Raw genomic sequence first — 25518 nt, 5'->3', positions numbered from 1 at the left:
TGAAACTCCTGAGTGATCTCCTCAAGTATTGCCACTACACATTACTCTTAAATATTCCAAGCAAGAATACTGAGAGATTGCCCAGAAAGGAACAGTCCTGATACAAGAAGATAAAGTGTACATACACTCTAAAAATAAATGAGGATGATCTTTGCAGTCTGAGAGCAGCAGCCAAACTCCTGACAGTCCTCGTCCAAGTAAAGTTCTCAAAAGTCCATTTTAGGGGAGATTGCCAACTACACTCACAGCACTTTACACTTTGAATGGAGCCTCTTTAGGATGGATGACAAGCACTAATGGAAAGAGGATTACAAACCAAAGCGTAGTTGGAGAACTGGCCAGGAAAGTCCCCTGCTTCAGGGAGAACTGTGGAAGCCCCCAGGCTCCTTTGCAGACTGCTAGTGATGCAGGGATGTAACTGGTACTGCAGACATTCACTATCAATTGTATGGGGGTGACTTTAAGAGCTCTAACAAAGGAGAAATAAAACAATGACTTTCTGTGTTCCTGTGATCTTCAAGTAAAACCCTGACGTGGCAACCATCAAAGCCAAGAAGTTACACAAGCAATTCCCCATTATCAAAATGAAAATGTGACGTACTCCTCAAAATGCCCAGATTATTCTTGACTGTAATCCAGAAACTTCAAAGACAAAACACACAAGAACTGGAAGTCTGGATATCTACTAAAAAAAACAATATACCCATTCAAGGAGGCTGTTTCTAAATATCAACAACTTTTGTGTCCTGTACATTATAGACATGGAGTTCATAAAATAGATTTTGCAAGAGTTATAAATTAACATGACATAGGTAGATAATGGTGATGGCTTAATGGCAGCTTTGATATTCAGATTCTTTAAGTCTGGACAATCTGTCAGGTTGTAAAACGTGTGTGTTATTCACCAACAATGATGGCCCTGCTAAAACATACATACTGCATTTTCCAATAATTCTAATGGCCTGAACACCATTAAAAGTGCTTATACAACACTTTCATTTTACAGCTCTCTTGTCTGTATCCACATGTATGTACAGCTATGTACCATTTCCATGAAATTATTCAACAGCCGTGTTTCTGATACATGATGGAATTTCTCATAACACCTTAATATACAGTAGACTATTCAAGAGGCTAATCCTGCAGAAACTGCTTTTATTATGCTCCCACCAAAGGAGTTTGAGTTCTCTGTGAATGCCCTGCCTCACTGATGCATTAAGTTTTGCTTGCACTACCAAGGTGAGAGACCTTGTGTCTCCGGGCAGACTGCTCAAGCTGACCCTGCTTTCTGCATGCATGCGTGTGCATGTGCATGAATGGCGGAGTGGTCCCTTATAAACCTAAACTGTAGTGGGATTATATGACCTCCTATTTGATATTTTTAAAAAATAAGTATTAAAATACGACAGAGTTAATGAACAATTCAAAAGGCACAAAAATGCCTTTAAAAACCTTTAATCTACACATACACACACAGAGAAATCAGTTGTTAACTGACAATAAAAACCAGTTCCTCCTTTTCTTCTTGCTTTTACCATTATAATTATGGCAACACTAATGACAAACTTTGAATTGGTTTCCACAGGACAGGCAAGAATATGTAGGAATGGTTTAATTTTTCCCAGAACTTTTTCAACAGTCTTTCTTTCAGGGATGCCACTAAAGGAAATTCAGACGCCCTGCACAATGGGAAAAGGCAGAAAGTCATTCTGGTTCTAGCTGGGTAACCCCTACAGGCACAGATTTTTACAACACGCATAAATCCAAATAGCTTTTAGTTCTATATGAAAACAATAAAATAACAGTTTTCCAAATTACAGCTAGAAGATGATGCAAGCGATTTTATGGCAAACGTTTTTAATCTGTTACAACTTGACTCCATAAGAAACACCAGAAAGTTTGCATCTATTTCAGTTTGGCAAATTCAAATTTACTCAAGTCCAGTCTTTGAAAGCCTAAATTTCTCAGAGAATTAAACTGAAATTCTTAATTGGGATTTAATGTTTCATGTTCCAAAATGTATCTCTAGCTCTACGAGTTGCTTTTTAGAAAACCAGATCCTGTTGCTTGCATGACTTTTCCCCTATGCCACTGTTGGACTGCACAGTGTTTTTCCTGCCACATAAGCATGTCTATAAGAAGCCCAAACAAGTTCAGAAAGAGTTATATAACATTTTTTGCATTTTCAGGGACTATAATTAAAGCGATAAGATTATGGCAGAGATCCTAGAACAGATTAAGTGCAGAATTCTATGATGAATGAAAGTTTGGGTCATTAAAAGTGCAAACCAAGATTTTTTTTTCTTCAAACCACATGCAGTTCTATATCTAGGACACAGAATTTTGCATGTAACCACCTTTACTGGAGGTCAGCAAGAGTCCTGGTGCATACACTATGAACAAAAACCCCAAAACAACACCCCACCTCCTCACCCTCCCCAAAAAAAGACCCAACCCAAACCCACAAAGAAATGACAAAATAAAACCCCCAACCCCAACCAAACCCAAAACCTGCTAGTAGCAAGCCTGACTCAAAATGTCTGTGCTGCATCTAGATTGAAATTAATACATGAAAGGTCATATCTAGTCATAGATCTAAGACATTTACATGAATCCTTAGGGAAAAAATCATTTCAGGAACTCCAGACAGACTGCTTGGATATACACAGGACCTAATCTATCTCTAAATCCAGGTAAATCAAGGGTTTCACAGACCTTGAAAGTTGTCTGAAGGCAACGCTTTATATTTACTTTAACATACTGAAGTGTTGGAAATAGAAAGCTAAAAGACTCCGTGGTTTGAAAACTGGAAGAAAAATAAAGTCACCTAGCCTCCGGCATGTACAGTGTTGGTTTACAGCAAAGAGGGCCTTTCTGTTGAAAGACAGATATGAACAGCTCACCAATATAATATACTGCTATGTATTTGTCTTCACACAGATAATCTCTCTCTGCATTAATAATGTGACTGTGTTGTAACACGGAAAAGTAACCACATGGACACCTGTTGTGACGCTCTTCTTGCTAGCTGATGACCAGCAGCTATTATTTCCATGCATCATCAGTCATAAACCTTCAACACTGGACTGTAGTCCAAAGCATTTTATGTGGGATTTGAACTGTTTCTCTAGTATTGATTCACATAGAAATGTAAAAAGATGAGAATCTTGTATGAGTACATATTAATGGATCTGAGTGGAACCCATGTTTGAAAATCACCGCTGCAGATGTAGCTTTCATCTGTAATGTGAATGTGGTTTTAATCACCAAGATATACATGAAAATTCAAATCAACTCCAGAAGAAAGCCAAGATTTTTAGACACAAAAAATTAAAAAGGCAAACTTCTTTAAACAGCTCCAAAAGTCTTCAAACTATAGCAGACATATTAAAGAAATGGTTATTGAAATAACTAACTTGTGCACAGAGGAAGCTGGACAAACACTGAACATCCAGGATAGAAATATATCCTAGAGAAAAACTATGTGCATTGAGTGCATGGATATACAAACATATCCCTGCAAATGTTTTTTACACGTGGTTTGGCCAGAAAAACAGTAACACACGAATCTGTTTATGTCTCCTGAAACATACTGCCCTGTATCTCCTTTTCTGATTCAGAACAGAGAGCAGAAACTTACATAAGAGTAATCAAAAAGTGTGTACAAATAAGCAGTCATTGGGTTTTAGGACATACAAGGAAACACCTCATGACCCACAACTAAAATTGCGATGGCAAACTCCCTCATGCATGCCTTTCACACCATTTCGTCTATTTTACTTTCCTGTTTTATCCATTTCACCTCACAAACTCCCGTAACAGTGGGTAAGACACAAAGTACAGCCAGCAGGTTCGGACTTGTATTTATCTAACTGAACCAGGTCTTGTTCAAACAGAAGATGTCAAGATTGCAGACTTGAAACCAGCAGCCATGCACCTGGCACTGATGCTAAGCAGAAAAGCAGAGCAGTGGTCAGAGCAGGGCTGATCCTGCCTAGAGAGCTGACAGTCCTGCGAGAAGATAGTGACAGGCACTCATGGGATATTTGAGCAAGTTCAGACAAAACTGCCTGAAGAAAGGGGAATACATAAGGATGAGCAAGCTCCTTAAAGATCAATGTAAATAGTCCCTAGCAATCTCCATCTGTTTTCTGAATTCAGTGCTGTTTGATATACAGATATCTACCAGCCAGGGTTCTTTTCTGTCCTGTAAAAATCCACATTTTATATATTTTACATTCTGCTTTGGATTATCCATTACAAAGTCTCTATTGCATAGGAAACATATAATCTAATCCATGTAATTTAATATCGTGCAGAAGTGAAACAGTTACTTCCAAAGATAAATATGGGAAATTATGGCATGTCACCCTACAAATATAATTAATTTTTGTATAACAAGTACTACTGAGGCTTCATTGACAATAAACACTAGAACAAGCAAAAAAACCCAAACACAAACCCCAGAAACAAAAGAGCAATTGCACATGCTGCTCACATAGCTGCAGCACCAAGCTGAATTTCCAATAGATGACAAAATGACACATCTTATCTGCAATACATACTTCATTCTTGTTACAGCAGACAAAAAAAGGCTAATGTTTCTTGACCCTTCTGAAGTCAGTGGGAATATAACTGTTACCTTCAAAAGGATCAAAACTGACCCACAAATCTTGTTTTCCATTCTCATGAGCAACTTAATAGCAATCATGAGAATCAAGAGTTGAGGATCACGTAAGGTGATTACAGCCACAAAACACCAATGAGAAAAAACTGCAGTTCAAATTTTCTTATTACTCTCTTAAGAAGAAAATCCACTGCTGCCTGGTTAGGCAGAGCTGCGCGGCTGACAGCTGGCTTGTGGTCCCAGCAGTGAATGCGATGGAGGAGAGCAACAGCCTCTTCCCCACGTGAGTGTCAGGCAGGTTAGGGCTGCTCTGTGACACACAGATTATTTTCTGCTACTTCAGTTTTCAGCTCTTACCAGCAAACTGATACAACTCATCCACACACAGGCTCACTGGAAGATATGCAGTGGAAAGGCTGGGTAGCTCTAGCAAGAGGGAGCAGAGGGGAAGATGTCCTCATCCACTAGCAGCAGGGCCTCAGATCAATGTGCACATACCATGAAACCACATTATCAATTGGTCAAATTTGTCAAAATGGCCTTTAATAAAATGCCAGTGTTTTGTTTTTGTACAAACAGATCCAAACTTTTTATTTTCCATTTTTCACCCCTCAATAGTTAATTTCTCTCTTTCAGCTTCATTGAATTCAAGGTAGCTCCTATTAAAACAAACAAAATAACTTCAATTCCCCCACCCCACACAAATTGAGCAATATCCTGAGAAGAGTTTTCAGTGACTTATACCTGGCTGTCAGATATGGACTGAGCAGATTTTCTGTATTCTTTCCATAAATATTCTCATCAGATGACAGACTGCAGCAGTAAAATGTTATAAAACAATCCTAGAATCTACATAGTGCCATCACACAGTATCTTGCTCTCACAATTATGAGCCTGATGAATGCAAAATAGCTTTCATGGGCTCTGGATCAAATCACAAACCCAGTTACAACTTTTGTAGCATCACTTAGCTGTTCCATGCAAACAGAGAATGTAAGAGCATGACCTTTAAGACATATTATTAAAGACAGAGCTTTCAGTACCCTTTCCTCAATACAAAGACTGACTACAAAGAACACAACGATTACAACCATGCAAAACTAAGTACGGGTTTTGAAAAGCAGTAAGTGAAAATGAAGAATGTCTACACACTGAGGTGTGTTGCTTACCTGTCAAAAATCCCATCTCATAACACCAGCAAGTTTTAAAGTAGGTCCAACAGCTTTTTATAGTAACAAAATAAGCAGAAACAGCCAGTGTCTTGGTTAGATTACAAGCACCAGCTATGAAAATGTCAATGGTATTTATGAACAGTGGAGTGATGGAAGCTTCAGAATAGTTTAAGATATGGAAAATTCCTTTCCAGAATTCTTTTTTTCAGTACATATGCAAAGTTAAGGCAAAATGCCTTTCCTTAAATAAAGCATGAATAATGCATTCTCTATGGATAATGCAAACAGGATTGTAACTAAAACTTTTAAAAGACCACCCATAATAGGTATTTGCTGAATTCCTAAAATAGAATAGTTGTATCTGTGATTGCTGACACACACTATCTCCTTCTTTCCTGTAGATAGATGTATTTAAGTTTGAGTGCTCAAAAAAAGCTACCTTACTTTTCATTATAAATTAAGTGGTTACAACCCTGTATGTCAGAGAGAAGCACATTTGTATTTCTTCTTCTAATTTCAATTATTGTAAGCTTTAAACTTCAAGCTGTGGAATGTTCTGTCCCTGAAGTGGCAAAGCCTTTCAGTGTATCAAAGCGTATTGTAATATATTAACAACTTCTTCACAGTCACCAGTATCTTGACAACAGCAATTGGTGAAATGTGTATTTCAAAAATTATGCCAAAGTTTCACCTCATTATTTTAAAAGTAAATAATTAAAAACCACAGTGACTTTGTAGTGCATTTATTTTTGCCATATTTTTATGTCAATATATTTATTTTTCTTTTATGCCAGTTGTGATATTATGTAAAACAAAGCAAAAAGTGGGCAACGTTTTCATCTTTCCTAGTTCAGGATCAAAGCCTATACTCAGGCCACAAGAACTGAGCTGACAGACCAACACAGCAAGCCAGCAAAGCAGAACGATGCAATCACTGTCTGATAACTATCAAGAACCAGGAAGAAATCTATTTTAGGAGAAAAAGAACATCACTGAGATATAATTCCAGCTTTGTAAGATTACAAGTTGTTGAACTTGTAGTTTTTATTTGCCCCAGTGGTTTCACATTGCATTTGTAGAACTATTCCTGGGCTAAAACTTGTTCAGGGAATACAACATGCTGCAACCTCGGCCCAGTGCAATATTTCATTTTAAGAAAAAGTATATTAATCATTAAAAAATATTCTCTGGAATTAGGAACAAAAGAGCAGCGGTAACAATTTGCAAGAACTTTGCCTTTGTGATTCAGCAGCCTTGTGGTTGTGCTAACCCAGCATTTCAAAGCAAACTTCACTTGTACTGACACAATTTCCCATGTCTTTAGTTCCATAGGAGAGAGAAGGTCTTTTTAAAATCTTCCCCTACTTTCACCTCGAGGCTTCAGGAGGATCCTTTGAAGTTTATAACCTAAGGTTTCTATGGGACAACAATTTACATAATTCAAAGGAGAGCTTTAAGGAAAGATCACAAATTCCTACTTGTTAAATTAACAAACATCTACCCTTACAGGGAAAACAAAAAGGAGAAGGAAAAGTAATTAAAAACCTCAGAACTCTTCATTAACAGATTATCATGTTTTTAACCTCCTAAGCATTCTACTTACACCCCCAAATAATTTCATTTGTGGTCTGTTTATCTTTCTGAGACCAGCAGTAATCTGACAAAGGCAGCAACTTGCAAGCAAAACTTGTGGGTAGGACCAAAAACAAGATACAATTCTTCACTGTATCATGATAAGATCTGGGACCATTTTTTCCACAGTTTAGATTTCCTTATTCAAATCAAACACAGTAAATTCAGTTTGCCAAGACACAATGTTCCCTCTGGTGTCACTTGAATAATGTAATCTAGCATTTGCTTCAAGAATAATCTCAAAAAGAGCCCATAAACTCATATGTCCTCTAACCTCTCGGAGCAGTAGCTTCCGCGTTTCCTCAAAGAATGTAAACAACTTTAAAAACAACATACTACTAATGGATAAAACATTACTTTTCTCTGGACAAGGCCAGTAAATAAACCTCCTTTCTGTCAATGCTATTTGCAGAATGATGTTAACTGTGCGCTCAGATAATGGTTAACAAATTTCAGTGAAGTCCGTATTGTGTATCAGATCCTGAACTTGGTGATATTTTAGGTTCTAGGAAGCTGCCTGTGGCTTCTAAGACCTAAATCATCAACCTAAATCCAGCTAAAAAGCAGAGTGAAACAATACGCAGATATTAGGTTACACATGTGGCTGAGATTACATGTTAGCCTAAAGGATATTTGAACCACTTTGAGTGTTTTATATAATAACACCACATTGAACTGCACTGTGGAAAGCAGTTAATCTCCTTGGGCATATCACCCAGCAACAATTCTTTCCTAACTTTTCCCACAGATTCATGGCAAATTTCCAAAAGTTCAGAGATTTTGTGAGTTTAAGCCTCTTTAAATTCAGATTGTTATCTAAAACCCACCATTTCTGATCCAGAAGTCTCATTAGATACGATCTTCCCATTTCTTGTTTTGCTAGAAAAGCTCTGAGAGCTTCCTTTCCTATGCAGCTGCAATACAGCAGTTGCCATTAAAGGATGTGCTGCTGAAATACTGCAAGCACAAAAGGGATGTTTATACATCTGCAATGCACAAAGTGAACATGTGGCATGAGCCCATACAAATGAGACCTCAGCAACAGGACCACCAAGTTTCTTACATCTGAATGCAACCAAAGAGGACGTTCCAGAAGATAGGTATGTCACAGGGCTATACTGAGTTTTAAATCCCTGAAGACAGCCCCTTTTCCTGCCCAAGACTTATTTCATTTTTACTCTTTAATTGTCTAAAAACACAGCCAGTGAGATTTTCTGCATGTCCAAAGAAGCTAATTTTAGAACTTGTCCTTCTACTGTATGGGTCCATAAATGAATCCATGGGTTACACTCCTCAATATGTTCAGTACAGCTATTCTACTTTCTGGAAGAGTTGTCTATACCTGATGTTTTCTTTAAGAAATGCTCAGATAGATGTCTTAAAAAGTGAATGAACTGAGTTTAAAATAACCTTTATCTAATTTCTACTTCAGAAATTCAACAAAACAATACTACAGACTGAAAATCTGAAAGAGGATGGCATCAGTTCTTGGCATGCTTCTTAATGAAGTCTAATGCATTATGCATGATGCCCTTTTGGCTCTGACATGACATTGCCAGCTGTGGTTCACTGCTTACATTCCTGATGGGAAAGTACAAGATACTGTAACACTTCTTTCAGTACCTTAGCTCTCAGTGATGGAAAATGTAACTCGAGAAGTGTTCTATCAAATTTATTATGTGCTATTTACCTGTGTAATAACATGGAACACTTTATATATCTAATGTATGCATAACAATACATTATGGAAATGCACATCAAAAAACCTGCAGGGAATTGGGTTTTTTTCTGAGAAACCTCAGTATGTTTAGTTCCTATTCCCAGGTGATCAGATAGACTATTTCTCTGCTCTGGAAGATGATGGCTAAATAGTGCAGCTACATCACTTTAGAGAGCTTGAATAGCAGGGACACTACTTTGAAAATTACCATTAAAAAAGAAATGGTATCAATATTTATGCTGCACTATAGGGTTGTCTGTTTGCAGGAGTGGTATTAAGAGAATTTCTCCACTCCTGGGTGGAGAACAAAACACAATGCTCTCCAGTATTTACATTTCCAAATATTTTCTCCCTTTTAACACTTCCCACACACAATATTATGTGCAAAGATGCCCCCTCATTACATGCACAAGCACCATATTTGGAGCAGGAAATGTCCAAGTCATTGATCTCCTGATATTGGGATAGCATTCTGGAAAAAATTACATTACATGCTTCACCCTGTACCTACATTCTTCCTGGGCATCTGCTTTGGCACTGTTTAGAGACAGGAAACTGGGCCAAACAAGCCGCTAGCTGTTCTTACATTAGCATGTCTTATGCAGTCCTTATTGAGATCAGAGCCTGATTTTGACTTTTCTTTGACACTCTGTACAAATTAGCTTTCCAAAGGTGATGAAAGGTTTAGCAAGAGGTTAAAATTTCATGTTTCAAGAGAAAAATTACCTGAGCATACAGAATTAATGAAAACTGATAAATATATGAAAAAATCCTTAGTCTACATATAACATCTTCTGTTCAACATGTTTTCATAACCCTTCCTGAAAACGAAGCTCTTTATAAACATCCATTGATCTGTGTAAGCACTACACACTGATTTTTTTGTTCTATATGATAAACATGAGTTACCTGAGCCAGGTATTTTCGATACATATTGAAAGTCATTATTCATACACCTCTCTTCACTGGCTGGATTTCTGTAGTTCTATAAATGCAACAGTGACCTTTTAAAAGCATTAATTGCATCTACTTTATTTGCCATACTTTCCTGTTTCCAGAATATGATTAATTTTTGGCAAAGCACATGCTTCACAGCTGAAAACCCTGGCAATTCACAAATATAAATTAGTCAGACAACAGAAAACACTCCCCAGAACTCTGCCATCATTTAAGCCATCCAAGCACTCTGAAATGAGTAAATCAGCACAGAAGAACATAGTGCGCTTTATCTTCAGGGTGTAGGGGTTTTCTGCATTCAGGAAGCAGCTTTAAGGAGCAGAATTTTGGTTATTATTTTAAGATTGGGTTTCTGAAGACAGAAGAGAGTAGTACCACAGACTTCTCAAGAAACCACTCATTAGATTATTTGAATGTACTGATCTTATGTGTGATTCTGCAGAGCTTCTTGGAAAAAATTACTTCTAGAAGCTTATAAATTGATCCCTTTCATTCTTATATCAGCTGAATGGAAAGTTAAGTACCTAAAGGGACAATTTTCCTTCTTGTGTACTTGGCAAGGCATACATAACACTGAAAGAAAGAATTATAACTGTGTCTCTTTGGATGTATTAAAGATAGGATGAGGTGACCTCTCTAGATCACATCTTAAAAATTAGTCTATAGAAATATGCTGACTTCCTATTAGCTGTTGTTGTTCCATACACAATTGAAGTTTGTAAGTTAACCTTCAGAGTGCCTTCCATGAACACTCAATTCCCTTATAATGTACCACCTTTAAAAGGATTTTTTTCCCCAGCACAGCTACTGCTATTACTTAAATTGTGTCATTGCATTATTATTAGTTTTAAGAGTCATATCATTCCGACAAAACCTCATTAATCCTTAGAGGACCTAGCAGTCTGACGACAGCAAACTTAACCTTACACACAGAGACCCACTGTGCATGGGAAAGAGACTTAACAGTTATTAAATACAGTGTGTGATGCAGGAAAAGATGGATTAGTACAACAACTCAGGAAAAGTAAAATATTTATGCTACACTGTGTAGGAAGAGAAAGACTGAGAAAATTAAGCAGATGATTTCCCTTTGGGAAATAATTTAAAACACTGATTTATACCAGTTTTATAATATAAGAGACATTGTAGTGGAATATATTCTGAGATCACAATATAAATAATTCACGCTTCAGTAATAATCAGAATCTACTTACTACGAAAAGGAACATTAACTAAAACTCACATCCCCTTCCCTCTTTTCAGTCTCATTTAAAGGTGACTACACAGGTTTTCAGACGTGGAAAGTGGAGAATGGAAAAAGAAAGTGTTTCACAGTAGTTCATAGCCATTTGCTGTAAGATGAAATAGCAGAGTCCAAAACCTAATGCTCATTGTCATGATCTCCTAGTTGCTGAATACTTTTTGCAATTCTATGAACTATAATATTAATAAGGACAGCCAGGACTTGAAAGGAGTCCTTACTATTCAGGTTTCCATAGTTCTGGACAATTACTTTTTAATGACCGATCACTTTACTAGAAGAGAACAGAAAGCATTAATGATGAGACAGGTTACCTGTTATGTTTTATAGATCTATATTTATCATTTCTTACTATCAGTGAAAGTTGTATATATTCTTTACACAGAAGGCCCATAGTGACACATCAGTCACTCTCTTCCAGAGTCACTTTTCTTAACTACTAAGTTGACATTATAGATCACCTTCTTCGTCATCTTTCTTACATGGGAGCACATAAAAGCTCTACATGCTTCCCCCCTACATGCATGAGACTCCAGGCTAAGCATCACTACTCTTAGCCCACATAATTAGGCAAGAGTAAACCCTGCTGCCATCAAGAAAGTGTGTTTTTGCTAAAAGTACTCACCCAAAAGTGAGATAAAATGGTGTAAACTGGATTCCCTTAAACCTTCTCACATACACATTAACAGTGTTAAAATAATCTGTTTGTGTGCTTTTGAGCAGAAGAGATAAAGGGTAATTTATGTTATACCCTACTCAAGTTTCATCCACCTCGCAAATGGTGTGTGGTGCAGAAGACATGTTATGCCAAAACTAAAATTAGTCTGTGCACATGCTAAAAAAGGCAATGAAAATTTTACTGAAGATGCAAACCCAAGTGTTTTGTAAATTCCACTTCTTTCCCATGGTGAAATTCTCTAGTGTACAATTATAATTTATTAAGCTTGCTGTTGTTGAAAAAGAAAATAGTAAAAAAAAAGTAGTATTAAAGTGCCCAAATGAGTTCTAAAGAGAATCATTTCCTGTATTTAGAAAAGAAGCTGCAGAAGAATCAAATTTTATATGCAGTTTCCTTTTTCCTGACTCTTCCTTTGGGGTGCGTTAGTTGTTTACTTCTAAGAGCAACACCTAACAAACACAACATTAAATGTTTTCCCAGAACCACTTGAGTAAAACAGGCTTTCTTTAAATAGCTTTTACAACAGTTAACAAGCATAACTGAACCCTCCTGATAGCTACCCATGTGGGCATTAAATTTCCACTTATTTTGAAGACAGGTTTCATTTTTATAAATTCATTTTTGTATTGAATCCATTAGCAACTAATTGTGAATAGGGCTTTATGGCTATAAAACACAAGCAAAAGCACAAAGGGTGCTAGGACAAAGGACCAGTGGGTTCATATAGGTCATGTACTCAGGTGTCTTCTGTCCAAATGGGGGATCCTGCACTAGGTGTGAGGATGGTCTTGAGACTTAGGTGTAGAGGAAGGACAGAAAAGAGGGTCAATGCACATAGTTGTAGGGCAGCAGATCTTATGACAAACCAAGCAGACACACTTCTTCCAAGGGGGGCTGCCACAAGGTGGATTACCCTTATCCTTTTGAAGATGAAACTAAACAAAGAGCCATAATCTAGCCTCAACCTGTAGGATTTCATTTAAAGCAGCATTGTTTGGTTACCCTGCTGGATAAGAAATAATACTCCATTCACACACAAGTTGTAAGGTTAAGATTGCCAGATGAGGAACCAACCAGCATAGTGTTACCATAGTCACAGCGCAAAGCTTATACAGAGATTTTGTGGACCTAGTAAATGCTGGGTCTACTCCAGTTCTGTTCAAAGTCTGCTACCCCCTTTGCCCTGTTTGGATGACAATATTGCTGTCTCCTCTGATCTTTGCTAAAGGACTGTGTACAAGACAGACAGACTTGCCAAGAGAGTTGCTGGCAAAGCATCTGGTAGACATTCTGAAAATTACTCCCCTCAAACATGCCTCAACTGGAGAAACACATTTTCCCAAAAGGAAAAGCGCGTAATATATGGTTACAGCTACTCTGTCCAAAAGATAGGAAAACAGTACCTACAAGGCCTTTAGCTCTACCTATTATCCTAAAAACCTCCTGTCTGCACATGATCACATCAGGATTAAAATCTTGGAAGCTGAATTCTACACTTGGCTACACCAAGATGTTTCTAACACAGTGAACAGGCCTAATATTCAAGCCTGAGGACCAAAGTAAAAACCTGTGCAAACTCCAGCTTGCCCTCACCTATTTCATGGTGGCAGTGAATTCAGGCCACGGATGCTGACTCGGGACTATTCCTGGGTTTGTTGAAGCCTCAGTTGGTTACAGCAAAGCAATCCATGGAGCTGCAGCTGCAGCACTCACTTGTATACATGCAAACTAGGAAACAAGCCCTAGCTTTGAGAGGGTGTGAAAGAGTCCTGTTCAGTTTGGGTGCTACATCACAAAATAAAGTCTTTCCTGTCTCAAAGAGAAGCATTTAGACTCTTCTGATTGATGCTGGAGGAGTAATTTCTCCTACGGGCCCTTGATGAGCCTGGCCACACTGATAGTCTGACTTGAAGTTTAACACTAAAAGGACTAATGTGAACAATGAATCTTCAGTGAGCTAACCAGGCTTTAATAATCCTTTAAGAGCAGCTAGCAATAACTGAGCAGCATAATAGCAAGTTTCCCAAAACCGGGTCATCATGATGGAAACAGGGGCTTGTGTGTGTGTGAGAGACAATGATTACTGTATTTAATCATCACAGCTCCACCGCTACAACTATTCTTGACCACAGTGTCTACTTTTAGACAATACAGTGATCGTGGTCAATGCATTCATACCATGTAGCAGTCAACAGGAAGTCTAAATTTAACATAACACAGTATCTAAATTTCTGCAAATTTTAGTCTGTCAATATTTCATTTATTTACATGACTTCTTGATTTTATGCTGTATGAAACATCATATACCACTCTATGAAACACCATATGAAACACCAGATACCACTCTAACTTCTAATGCTTCAGGAAATGCGCTGAAGAATGAGTCAACATCAGTTAATTTTAACTTGTTATGATACAGACTGCCTGTGGAACCTGACTGGGCATTAAAAAATAGCTACTATTGCACATATTATGTGTATATGTACATATAATAATACTTAAAATATGAAAGTTTAGTCTGACTATAAATATGTATTAATGTATATATAAAGGTGCTATAATATAAACAGTATAAATAACATTGCTCTATGCTTACTTACCATTTTATTCTACTTTTTCACCATAGTTAACACTTACCATTGAGCAACCTTTGCCTATAATTTTATATTTAAATAGTATTAAAATATTTTAGCACTAAAGTAGCTAAAAATACAGGGGTCAATTTAGTCTTTTGTCTCATATATGTACAAATTCACATAATAATGAACAGAATTGGGCCCTAAAAAGTTCTAATTTGACACTAATTAGTAATAAAAGGCAATGCAAACTTGTGTTAAACTGATTACACCCATACAGCAATATCTGCATAATAGCTTTAGCTGCTTAGCAACAAAAGCACAAGAATACCAGATAAAATGGATTATAAGCTCTAATTAGTCTCAGATGAATGTAACAGTGGCCAGTCAGTTAGGTTAATTTGCACTGTATATCATAACTGACACTCCACTGAGCTATTATTGCAGAAGACATTTACTTTTTTGTACAAACACATGTAACAGAAATAAGACTCGCTTTTACATTACCAAAGACAGTTTTGGTCACATACTACACTGATTCTTCTTAAATTAACTCAGAAAACATGATGTGAAGACATCATAAGCATATAATTCTCTTTCCTTTAGCCGTTTTACATGTTCTTACACTAATAAAGCAGGTCACTTAAAAAATGGAACTCCATTTTGCACCTTCTGCAGTGCTTCACCTTTCCATACTGATCCTTGTACACTCTAACAACACTGTATTACTAGACTTCCAAATCCTCCTTGGAAACATTTAAATGCACACTTTAAGTAGAATAAGGACTGATTACTCTTGTCTTTTACAGAGAGGTCTGAAGCAGAAGGAGGTTCAGAGATTTGCCACAATAACAAAGGAACATCATGACAGCTGAAATAGAAATAAAATCTCCTAAATCTCAGCTTTGCAGTTTCTAGCATTATCCAGAGTGAGTTAGATACAGTGCAAACATGCAGAAAGAAATAAAACCTGAACTGCAAGAGCTACAATCTAGGATAAACCAGTAGTAAGCCACTAGGTAGAACATGACAGTTAAGGGATCAGCGACATTGTAGTAGGGTCACTACAGCCTATTACTACATGTCCTTCAGTTTTGCCAGTGTCATGTGGCTAATCCCTACTTTACAGCACCAGAACACAGGAAAGAAGTGAATGGCCTTGCAGGTCAACTCAGGAGCTGTGCTATGAATAGATACACTGCTTCTAACATGCAGATAACTGCAAGGGGAAAAATAAGTAAGTTTTTATGTGTGGAATAAGTCTAACTATTTGCCTGTAGTAAGTGGCTTTCTTTATCCTTTACTTAATCACTTGTTTTCTCAAATAGAAACAGCTATAATGCTGACTAAGGGTCCTTCAAAAGTTATGCAACTCTACCATTCAACAGGAAAATTGCTCTGTTCTAGTAGTAACTTCTACTCTGCCTGTGTACAAAGCAATTTTCTCTGAAAAGAGCAGGAGAGCCTATTTTCAAATTTATCTAATTTCATTAAATTGGATACAAAAGCAAATGTTAGATGTTAAAAGCAGTGAATTATTGGAATAAAGCTTTCACTGTCTTAATAAAATAAAAAAATAAGATTTCTGATTATCCAGATAACTCATTACAAAGTCTAAGGTATGCACATATACGTGTATGCGTCTCCTAGGCAGAGGTATTTTACTATGAAGAAGTTTGACAGGGGTGTCTGAGGACTACAATGAAGTTTGTTATACTTCTGTTTTGTAGAATCTCAACTTTCCATTAAAAAGGGCTTTATTTTCACAGTTCTGAAACTTCCAGCTGGGAACAAGGTATCACAAAAGCAAGGATGTCTTCAGAGAAAATAGATCTACTTAAATCCCCCCATAACAGCTATCTGCTAGAACCATTATCAATAAAACTTTATGTTGATACTGCTCTACAGTTGATCACTGAAGCATGGGATGAGGCCAGGGTGAAGAGGACACTGGAGAGGGGAATTGGGTAGCATCAGCATTATTGTCAGGTAAGAAATTACTTACTGAAAACACAGGGAACTAGCACACAGATAAAGAAAGAGAAGCTAGGAGGAAGAATGAAGGTGAATGCAAACAGTAGTAGTATTGAAAAAGGAGATTTTCTCAATAACAGACACAAAGAAGTTCTGAATAAATGAAAGATTATGATAAGGAAAGCTCAGTTATTGCAAAAGTGCTGTACCCTCTATGCTAGGCCATGGGCAAGTTCTCGTATGGGATTGCCAAATACAGCATGCAGTATTCTTCATTTATATCCCAGCCGACAGACTACATGCAAACCAGAACTCAAGCCTCTGAATGCATTGATAGATGCACTGGCTATGTTCTGACAAAACAAGAAGGGAAATGTTGTCACAGTATAGGAGTGCTGAAAAATACTATCCAACTGTGTCATGATTTTATAAGATATGCTACACTAAAATATCCCAGCTCCTTACATGCAAAAACCACATCAGCTGAGGTCCTACCCATAGATTTTACATTCTCTCTGATGTGTAGAACTGTGTTGCTGAGCTCATATCTTGAACTATTGCAGAAGAAACAACATATATCAGCTTTGCACACTTTTTCCTAAGCTCTGGAACAGAAGCCAGCTTTTGACTTCCAGGTCACTGCAGAATCTGGCAAAACAATCCCTGAAGCATACTATTTGAATATATCTAGTTTTAACACAGAATGTTGATTTTCAGGAGAGCTCATTTTTTGATGGACTTAAAAGAAAAATGATTTGATCCAAGTTAGCATTTGGATTAAGTAGGAACATGGGAATTACCAGTCCCAAGAATATTCCTTTAAAATAAGGCAGCTAGATGGGATTTCTAAAAGTAAATTCAGACATGCAGGGCTAAAAAACCATTAGTATATAAAGTGTAATGCTGTTATTAGCCATTATTTGGCATGATTTCTGAATTCCAAGATAATTTTACATATGATCCCTTACTTGTCATAATGGTATTATCATTTACTAAATGATACTAATGAAAAGCCTGCTCTATATAAAACCCAAACAACACTGAAACATACTTACTATAAAAAGCATACACACAACTTCCCTCCAGTGTCTTCACCTTACTGAAGGAAAATACTGCTATAAAGTCAAACTCCTACATTTCCATTTTTGTGGAACAGGAACAAAGCAAGCAGTCTCATCACCTAAAGTGAACCTTTGAGTGCTTTGACAATGAATACTGAGTCAATCTCCCTATTAAGTCAGGGTGTATATGACAAATATGCTCTACTAGAAATGCAAAATTTAATTCCAGCATGATCACTTCAGGGACCAGTTCTGCAAAGTCCAGCAGCTGTGGCACAGCATATAATCACAGCGTAACTAACTATACACTACTGTTAAATACATTCTAAGCTCTGTTGTACAATAGCTTTTGTCTTGGTAAAGCTATTTTAACCATAGACCATGTTTGTTGGAACAAGTTTTTCTACCTGTTTTTTCACTGAACACAAATCATTCAGTGACTCATTTACTTGGTACATTTTCATTTGTTGTCATTCATAAATAATTTATAACTGTAGCAGATTTATTGCATTTATGTTTACATATGTTTTGGATTTTTTGTTTCTCCAGAAGGAGCTCATTGCAAACTGTTCATAGGCTGTGCTCAAAAAAACTCCTCCATATTCCAGTGCTGGACTTCAAATTTGATTTGGCATCTCTAGGTGTAGTTTTCGTTCTTTGGGGAGAGTCACTGGCCTATGCCTTGTAACTACTAATTGTTTAACTATAAGTTCCTCTTAATTCAAGCAAAGCCACAAACTATAGTTACTCTCTGGTCAAGAGATCTAGAAAGCAAGGAGGTGGTGAGAAACGCTTATGAATATCTTTCTTTGATGAGTGGCTTTGAAGAGCAGGGAAGAAGGCAGAAAGCATGATACAAAAGAGAGGAGAACAGATGAGAAATAGAAAAGGAAAGAAATCTCCAGGAAACCAGAGGAGTAGCAGGAGAACCTTCTGTAATTTCATAATTCACTTAATGGAGCCCTGATCTTTACTGATGTTCTGCCACATGATTCACATCAGTTTGCTGCTACATTTATTTACACTTCAGTGAGCTCAGTCTGCCTTAGTCCTAAAGGTCCCTCTCTGTTCACAGAGTTTACCCCTCACCCCATACAACCCGTTTATCACTCACTTTATCACTTTCTTATTTTATCATTATCTGAAGTAAAATGCTCAATTCTAGCTATAGAATAAAAAATATGTTAAAACATTTAAAAAGTATGTTCACACATATATTCAAGTGAAATGAAATTCTGAACACATGAAACATCCTTTGTAGACATAAATTGTACACACACCTTCCTGGGCCACTTTTTTGTGTCAGCTTCAAAGTACATAAAACACTGATGAATCTTTGCTATTTTAAGAACTGTATAAACATATTTAACATTTGCTATTTGCATACTTGAAGACACTATAATCTTGATCCTACTAGCCATTTTCCAATGGCTTTCCTACTGCCCTATTTATCTTTCCTGACAATTCTGCTGGAAGATCTTTCCAGATACAGCTTTTCTATAATTCTACACAGATAATTATTGTGATTGCTCATTTCTGCCATACGCAGTTCTGGTTAAAACGCACGTATATGTACATATTTACACATGCACACACATACACTCATATATGCCATTAGTAACTCAATTTTGTTTGATATGCTAATTTAATTATTTGATCTACCAAATGTTTCCATTAAGTTGACTCAGATACTAAAATGTAGTGTCTTACTGAAAGAAAACACAAAATCAAACAGAAGTTTGAAGGAAGTTGATTTCTTTTCAGGTATTTTATGTAAAATATACATATATACTAACATCTAAACTTCTCACCTACAGGTCAAAACCTCACCCTGTTGAAAGGAATGGTATATTTAACTCAGTGGGCAAAAGTTCAAACCTTAGTGCTCTGAAATAGTAAACAGTTTATCAGGCACTTAAAAAATAAAGGATGCTTCTGTAAATGCAATTATATATGACTGTTAGTCTAGCTGTACAACAGATCCACCATATGAGGGGAGAGGGGAGTTGTTTGTCCATAAAGCTTTCTGGACAATCAGGTAAAAAGCTGTCAGCTCAGCTGAATGGCAAGAGAGAAACAAGAGACTGAGAAATGAAACCCTGTAATATCACGTGAACACTACTGGTTTCAAGCACTTAGACTGACTGTATTCAGAAATCCTACAGAGTCAGCTGCACCATCGAAATGTTCACTTAGATTTAAAAAGCAAACACAAAATATGTGCTGTGAAGAGGAATTCTGTATGAAAAATCACCAACAAAGAACACACCATGGGAACAGGCTCTCATTATCAGCTCTCTCTTCCTTCTCTCTGCTCCTCAAGCACCTTAGCATTATAGGAACTTATTCGAGAAGCAGTATTCGTACTTCCTTTCTTGTCTGAACATTCTACCTACTACATAGCACAAGAAAACTGAAAAGATGAGTGTCCTGCCCTTGTCTAATTTCCATCAGTTTTACAATTTTTACTCTAAATCCTGGATGTTAAGAAAATCTATACTGAATTCAACAAATAATACAACAACAGAATAAACCCAGAAAATGGCACCTCATTTGTGGTTTATGTGTGGGGGGGGGGGTGGGATGGGGTGGTAATTTTTTAACTCACTTACTGCCATCTCCTGGTACTTAGAAGGTAAGAGTAATGCTATTGCACAGCAGCCAGTACTCCTGTTCAATACTACTGAAATGCTGAAAAAGGTCTCGGAAGTGTTTTTTAAATAATGCTGTACTTTTTACATTGTTATCTTTTATTCTGTAAATAGTAAATATTGTTCCTTCAGAATAAACTGGTAAAGGGATCACGCAGCTTACCTTCGTCTGGAAGCAGCAGTACAGTTGTGTTAGGTATGGATGTTTCCGTGCTAATGCCAGAATTCTCTTTTCTGTCATTGTACAGTCTACATCATCATCCTGAAGTATGACATCTTTCTTCAAGACTTTCACTGCATATACCTCATCTTTTCCTTTTAGCTCAGCTAACATTACCTAAACCAAACAGAAAGTCTGTTTACATGTGAACAGAAAATACCATGAAATGTCTTGTGTTATTAGTTTGACTGCACTGGAAATACAGATACATACTTGCCTGAATTAAGTTGTAAGTTTATAAAATTAAAAGTGAAGTAATGTAATTTTAGAGAAATATACCTCTGGTACTCTTCAAGTTTGCAACAGATTGTATCAATTCTGTTTGTTGGTTAAGAATGCAGAAGAGAAAAAGATTTTATCCCCTCATTCAAAATATTAACAAGTATGTATTAGTAAGATCTCAAAAACTAAAAAAGGAAGGAGGTTGACACAGGCAGGAACTTATTTCCTACTTTTATCTCCCGATTTTGGTAGTGAGATTTGAGTGACGAACTTACTACACAATCCTACGCACCATTCTGTCTGCTCTCAACTTGTTGATTTTAACTACTATTATTGTTTAAGGTTCAAGTCCTATACTCTGTTAAGGTCAGTTCTGGCTTGAAGCCAGCATAATCTTCAGAGAAAGGATTAGAAAACAACAAGACAAAAGAACTGCTTCAGCCCTTCAACCCTGTGCATCTGCAGTTCCCGTATACGAAGGAAGGAAGAGTGTACTTGTGAAACAGATTCATATTTCAGTCCTCCTCTTTTATTCCACAGTTCACAGCCATGTGAAAAGAAAATCTATAAGCCCTGTAAATAGAAAAATGCCCCTTCCACTCTCATCAAATCCCTACTGCAGGAAGGTAACTGGTGAGTTTCATCTTTGCTGCGTACGTGGTATTTTGGGCAGCTGTCTAAGCCTCTTGCACTCATCGTATCTAAGTGGAAATGCTTGAGTTCCTCCAGCATTGAACACACCCACTAAGGAAAAACAAGCATACAAACTGTTCTATGAAATAAGTAAACTTGAACTGGGCATCATCTAGAAAGAGAATGAACTCAGAACTCCACAGCATTATTCCTGAGCTGATTTTTCCTGCTTGACCATAACTAATTATCTTGTTGAACAGTATGTATGTATGTCATCATTACCAATCTCCTGAAATAGTGAAAGATTGACATTTTGTTTCAAAAGGCTTGACACTAGTTAATGGAGTTAATCAGGGGGTTGATATTCCTGATCTGTGTGGTATAAGCTGCTCATAGCCAGCAGGTAAATGGAAAATCCTAGGGTGGAAGCACTTTCTGAATGTCACTCTGAATACTTTCAAAGCAGGACAGTAAAAAAACCCAATAAGGACAGTAAAAAAACCCAATAAAGAAAAAATCCCGACAAAAGAAACAAACAAAACCCAAGCTACTGACCTTGCCAAAGCTGCCTTTCCCTAATACTTTGATGAAGTTAAACTCTTCGAGGCCTATTCGCTTGGTCTGGGCCTGTTTCACCTCCCCATTTTCACCATTCTCCCCAGGTTTGTTAAGTTGGTTGTCTGTTGACGATGTAGCTGCTCCTCTGTGTTCCTCTCCTCGATTGTCAAATGATAATGCTTTCCTAATGTTGTTTTCCAGCTCTTTGATTTCTGTGGATATATGAGAAAAAAGCGTTTGTTTTAACTAACCATCAAGAAAACAGCCTGTGTCTGTCTATATCAGATTGGGAAGGGATATTTATCATTCTCAAATGCTGTGTAGACCATTCTGTGGTTAAGGGTATATATTCAGCAAACTGCTTCTCCACCTTACAGTAATCAGCCAAACCCCTGCTCTAACAGGAAGGGTGGCTTTTTAAAATGAAGCAAAGAGGATGACATATCCAAAACTTGAAAGATAAGGCAGAATAGTAGCCAAATAGTTGTTTTAGTGCTCTTGGGTTTTCCTGTACCACAGAGAAGTACTTTGTTTTGAATACCCCAATCTTCCTGCAGCATTTACTCATCTTCCTGCTTAAGTATTTAGATATTTTAGAGTTGTGTCTCCAAAAGTTCAAAGGATAGTTATGCACCAGCAGTCCTTGAAGTCAAACAGAATGGAGCATCTTACTCAGATCCAGCCGTTATCAGATGCCTGCCAATAAAGGATTTGGCCACTTCCTAGTGCCATTTCAAGCAGCAATTGTGTAGATCTGCTTAACAGTTCAGAAGGTTTCTCAGTGTTAAATACTCAAATTTAGTCCTGGTAACTAACAGATCTTGGGGTCTGCCTCAATCTCTTGCCTGATGGCCTTGGAAGCAACAACTTTACTGGACTACTGTCTGTGAAATCAAAAGGTTGACAAATTTAAATGAGTTCTGGACTCAGAGTTTAAGCATACTTATTACCATGGAGCTTTGGAAGTGTCTTCCCTAAAAATAAGGCTGAAAAGTTTCTCAACTGAAAACAATTTTAACAAATTTGACACAAAGGTATCCATCCTGATGTAAGTATTTTTCATTCATCAGTTTACACATGCGATGGTACATAAGATACCTCATATAGACTTCTCATTTTTAAAAACAACAATCAGATCAGATTCAAAAAGTGCTGCTGACATACACATTCTGTCAATCAGGGCTGTACAGCTCAATGAAATCAGGTCGTATCAGTGATGATTCAAATATCTGTCTTCAAATCTAGGCATGAAAAAATTCACTGAAAGGAAGCATGGTTTACAAAGCCTTTAGAGACAACACATCCTAGAATAGCCTAAATGGATGTAAGGGTTTTTTATCATAGATCTTCAACATGAAATTGCAAGGAGGCAATTTTACCTCAAAATCTTATCAATAGATTTAGGGGTTTAGATAAATAAAGGCTCTCTCAAGTTCTGTGGTACTGTTTAAAACGTTCTCACTCTTACAATAGAATATATAACCTCCTTGCATAAAGATACTTGGTTAGGCAAGGACTCATCTAGTAAATATTACAGAATTTTAAGAGGACTGTTTTATAATTTTCCCTTTAAAAAACCTTTAATTTCACAGATTCAAATGAAAGGAAAAGCAGTCCCTTTAAAAAAGTTTTTGCCATTCATAACTGTAAGTGCTAAGTGGTAACTAATTTGTTGATTTGGTTCTACTGAGGCAGTTGCTCATAGCTTTTTTACTCCTTATAAAGAAGTAAGATAAGTGACAATATATATAGATTAGGAACTAAAAAGAGATATTCAACCTTGATCACATGGAGAAGTTGGCGCTGACTTTGACCTATCTTCTTCTGATGATGTGCTTCCAGGAACTGGCTGTTGAGTCTCTGCACCTGCAATTAGCTAAGAACAATTCCAAAAGGGATACTCAGCTATGAGATTTTCCCATGCCAAGATAAAATTTAATTTAACAACTTTAATCCACAAATACAAGTATGAAGGAAACTGGAGATGTTACAGAAATAGATTACCCCCATAGATTCTCTCTGGCAGGACCTCAACCATAAGGTTGATGGCATCACATCAAATAGAGACATAATATAAACAGAGAAAGAGCTGGCAATTTAAAGAAAAATAGGTTCTTAAGATTAAATAAGTGTAATGAGCATACCCAGCAAATGGGAAAGTTTTGAATAGCCACTATGAGTCTGTGTAGAAGTCTATCCAGTAAATACATTTAATTACAAGTATCAGCAAGCACTACAAACTCATCAGTTACATCATAACATCTTTTCCCAGGAGTCACAGATCAAATAATTTATTCCTTTAAGAATGAATTTATTTCTGTAACATTTTAGAACAGTGTACATGGGACCCAGGTGTGCCATAATCAGGAAAAATAACAACCAAATGTCAATGTTTTAAGAAATTATGGTAAAAATTGCATATTTCTGTCAATGAGAGAAATGTGTCTCTTTGACACAACCATGCACATAGAAAGTGTGACCATATTCTGAGCCAGTATACATATTTTCAATCCAGAGTAACTCCATCAGCTTTGGATGTACTTATGGGTGACCTGTGCTTTTTATTTCTAGAACAGCCTAGTTTTTCCTAGAATAGTGATGATAACTCTGGAACTATCACCTGGCAAAGAGCTCTTCATGACGATCAGCACATTGCTCCCTTATCAGCATTTACAATGCAAAGCAGTAGTGCTGTGTCTCAATCCATCAATTATCTGATGCCAATTCTGAGCCAAAGAGGCATTTATGTTTTTCTGAACTGCTGTGTCAGACACTGTTTCTCTGTCAAATCTCCTTCCTCAAAACTAAAAAGGGAAAAGCCTTCTAGACTCTATACAGATGCCAGGTTTGCAAATTTTTAGCAGGTCAAAATAATCTTCATATCAAAATTCAAAATGGATGACTTGCACTTATAAATCAAAAGCCAAAGTCTTAGTTCTGTGCTGACTTAAAAAAATCTCTTGTACAAATCAAGTGTGCGACTGAACCCCCCCAACTAGTAAAGTTACAATACAGCCATCCTTAGCTCAGTTTTTCTATGTGACATTGCATAGTAAAATTACCTTTTTCCTCCTCTGCCCACTATTAGTGATCTTATCCGGAGTAACTCCAAGATCTGCAAGAACTTTAGCTATGCCTCTAGCATCCACTCCACAGTTTGGTGCCACATTTGTTTCACAGCGTCGATGTACATTCATCTTGCAAACTGCAATGAAATGTAAAGTAATACAGTAAATTAAATACTACCTTGGCATGCATTTTTCTTACTTAAACCAGACCTCTTTGGACCTATGAATGAAGAACGATGTTTTCACACAGTACCTAGAACAGACACAGGAACAAATGAAAATACCTAACAATCCTGTAAATCTTATGCAGAACTTGAATAAGAAGGAGTCCTTCAGAGCTTGGATTTTAGCAGTCCACTTCTGAAAGCAAACGTTAATCCCCCATGTGTTATGCTTCTTACTCGTTTTTACTCAAGTAGATTAACTCTTAATGTCGGCAAACATAAAACCAACAGTGTTTTTAATAAAAGTCTTTAGCACTGTTAAGACACTTTAGGTGGCAGCCAA

General features: G+C 37.0%; 1 protein-coding gene across 1 annotated transcript in view; it reads right to left on the bottom strand.

Annotated features, from left to right (window-relative positions):
• The window catches only part of PRKCE (protein kinase C epsilon), a 282199-nt gene that overhangs the window by 73830 nt on the left and 182851 nt on the right, over window positions 1-25518 (bottom strand). The window contains exons 7-10 of the mRNA XM_005144578.3: window positions 25006-25148; window positions 23723-23819; window positions 21941-22155; window positions 20474-20647 (exon numbers count right to left, since the gene is read on the bottom strand). Of these exons, the coding sequence (XP_005144635.2) occupies window positions 20474-20647; window positions 21941-22155; window positions 23723-23819; window positions 25006-25148 (629 nt within the window). The remainder of the gene's footprint in view (window positions 1-20473; window positions 20648-21940; window positions 22156-23722; window positions 23820-25005; window positions 25149-25518) is intronic.

Source organism: Melopsittacus undulatus, chromosome 3 (genome assembly GCF_012275295.1).
Source record: "Melopsittacus undulatus isolate bMelUnd1 chromosome 3, bMelUnd1.mat.Z, whole genome shotgun sequence".
NCBI lineage: Eukaryota > Metazoa > Chordata > Aves > Psittaciformes > Psittaculidae > Melopsittacus > Melopsittacus undulatus.
The sequence above is the reverse complement of the archived record's forward strand: the minus strand, read 5'-3'. Positions and strand labels throughout refer to the sequence as shown.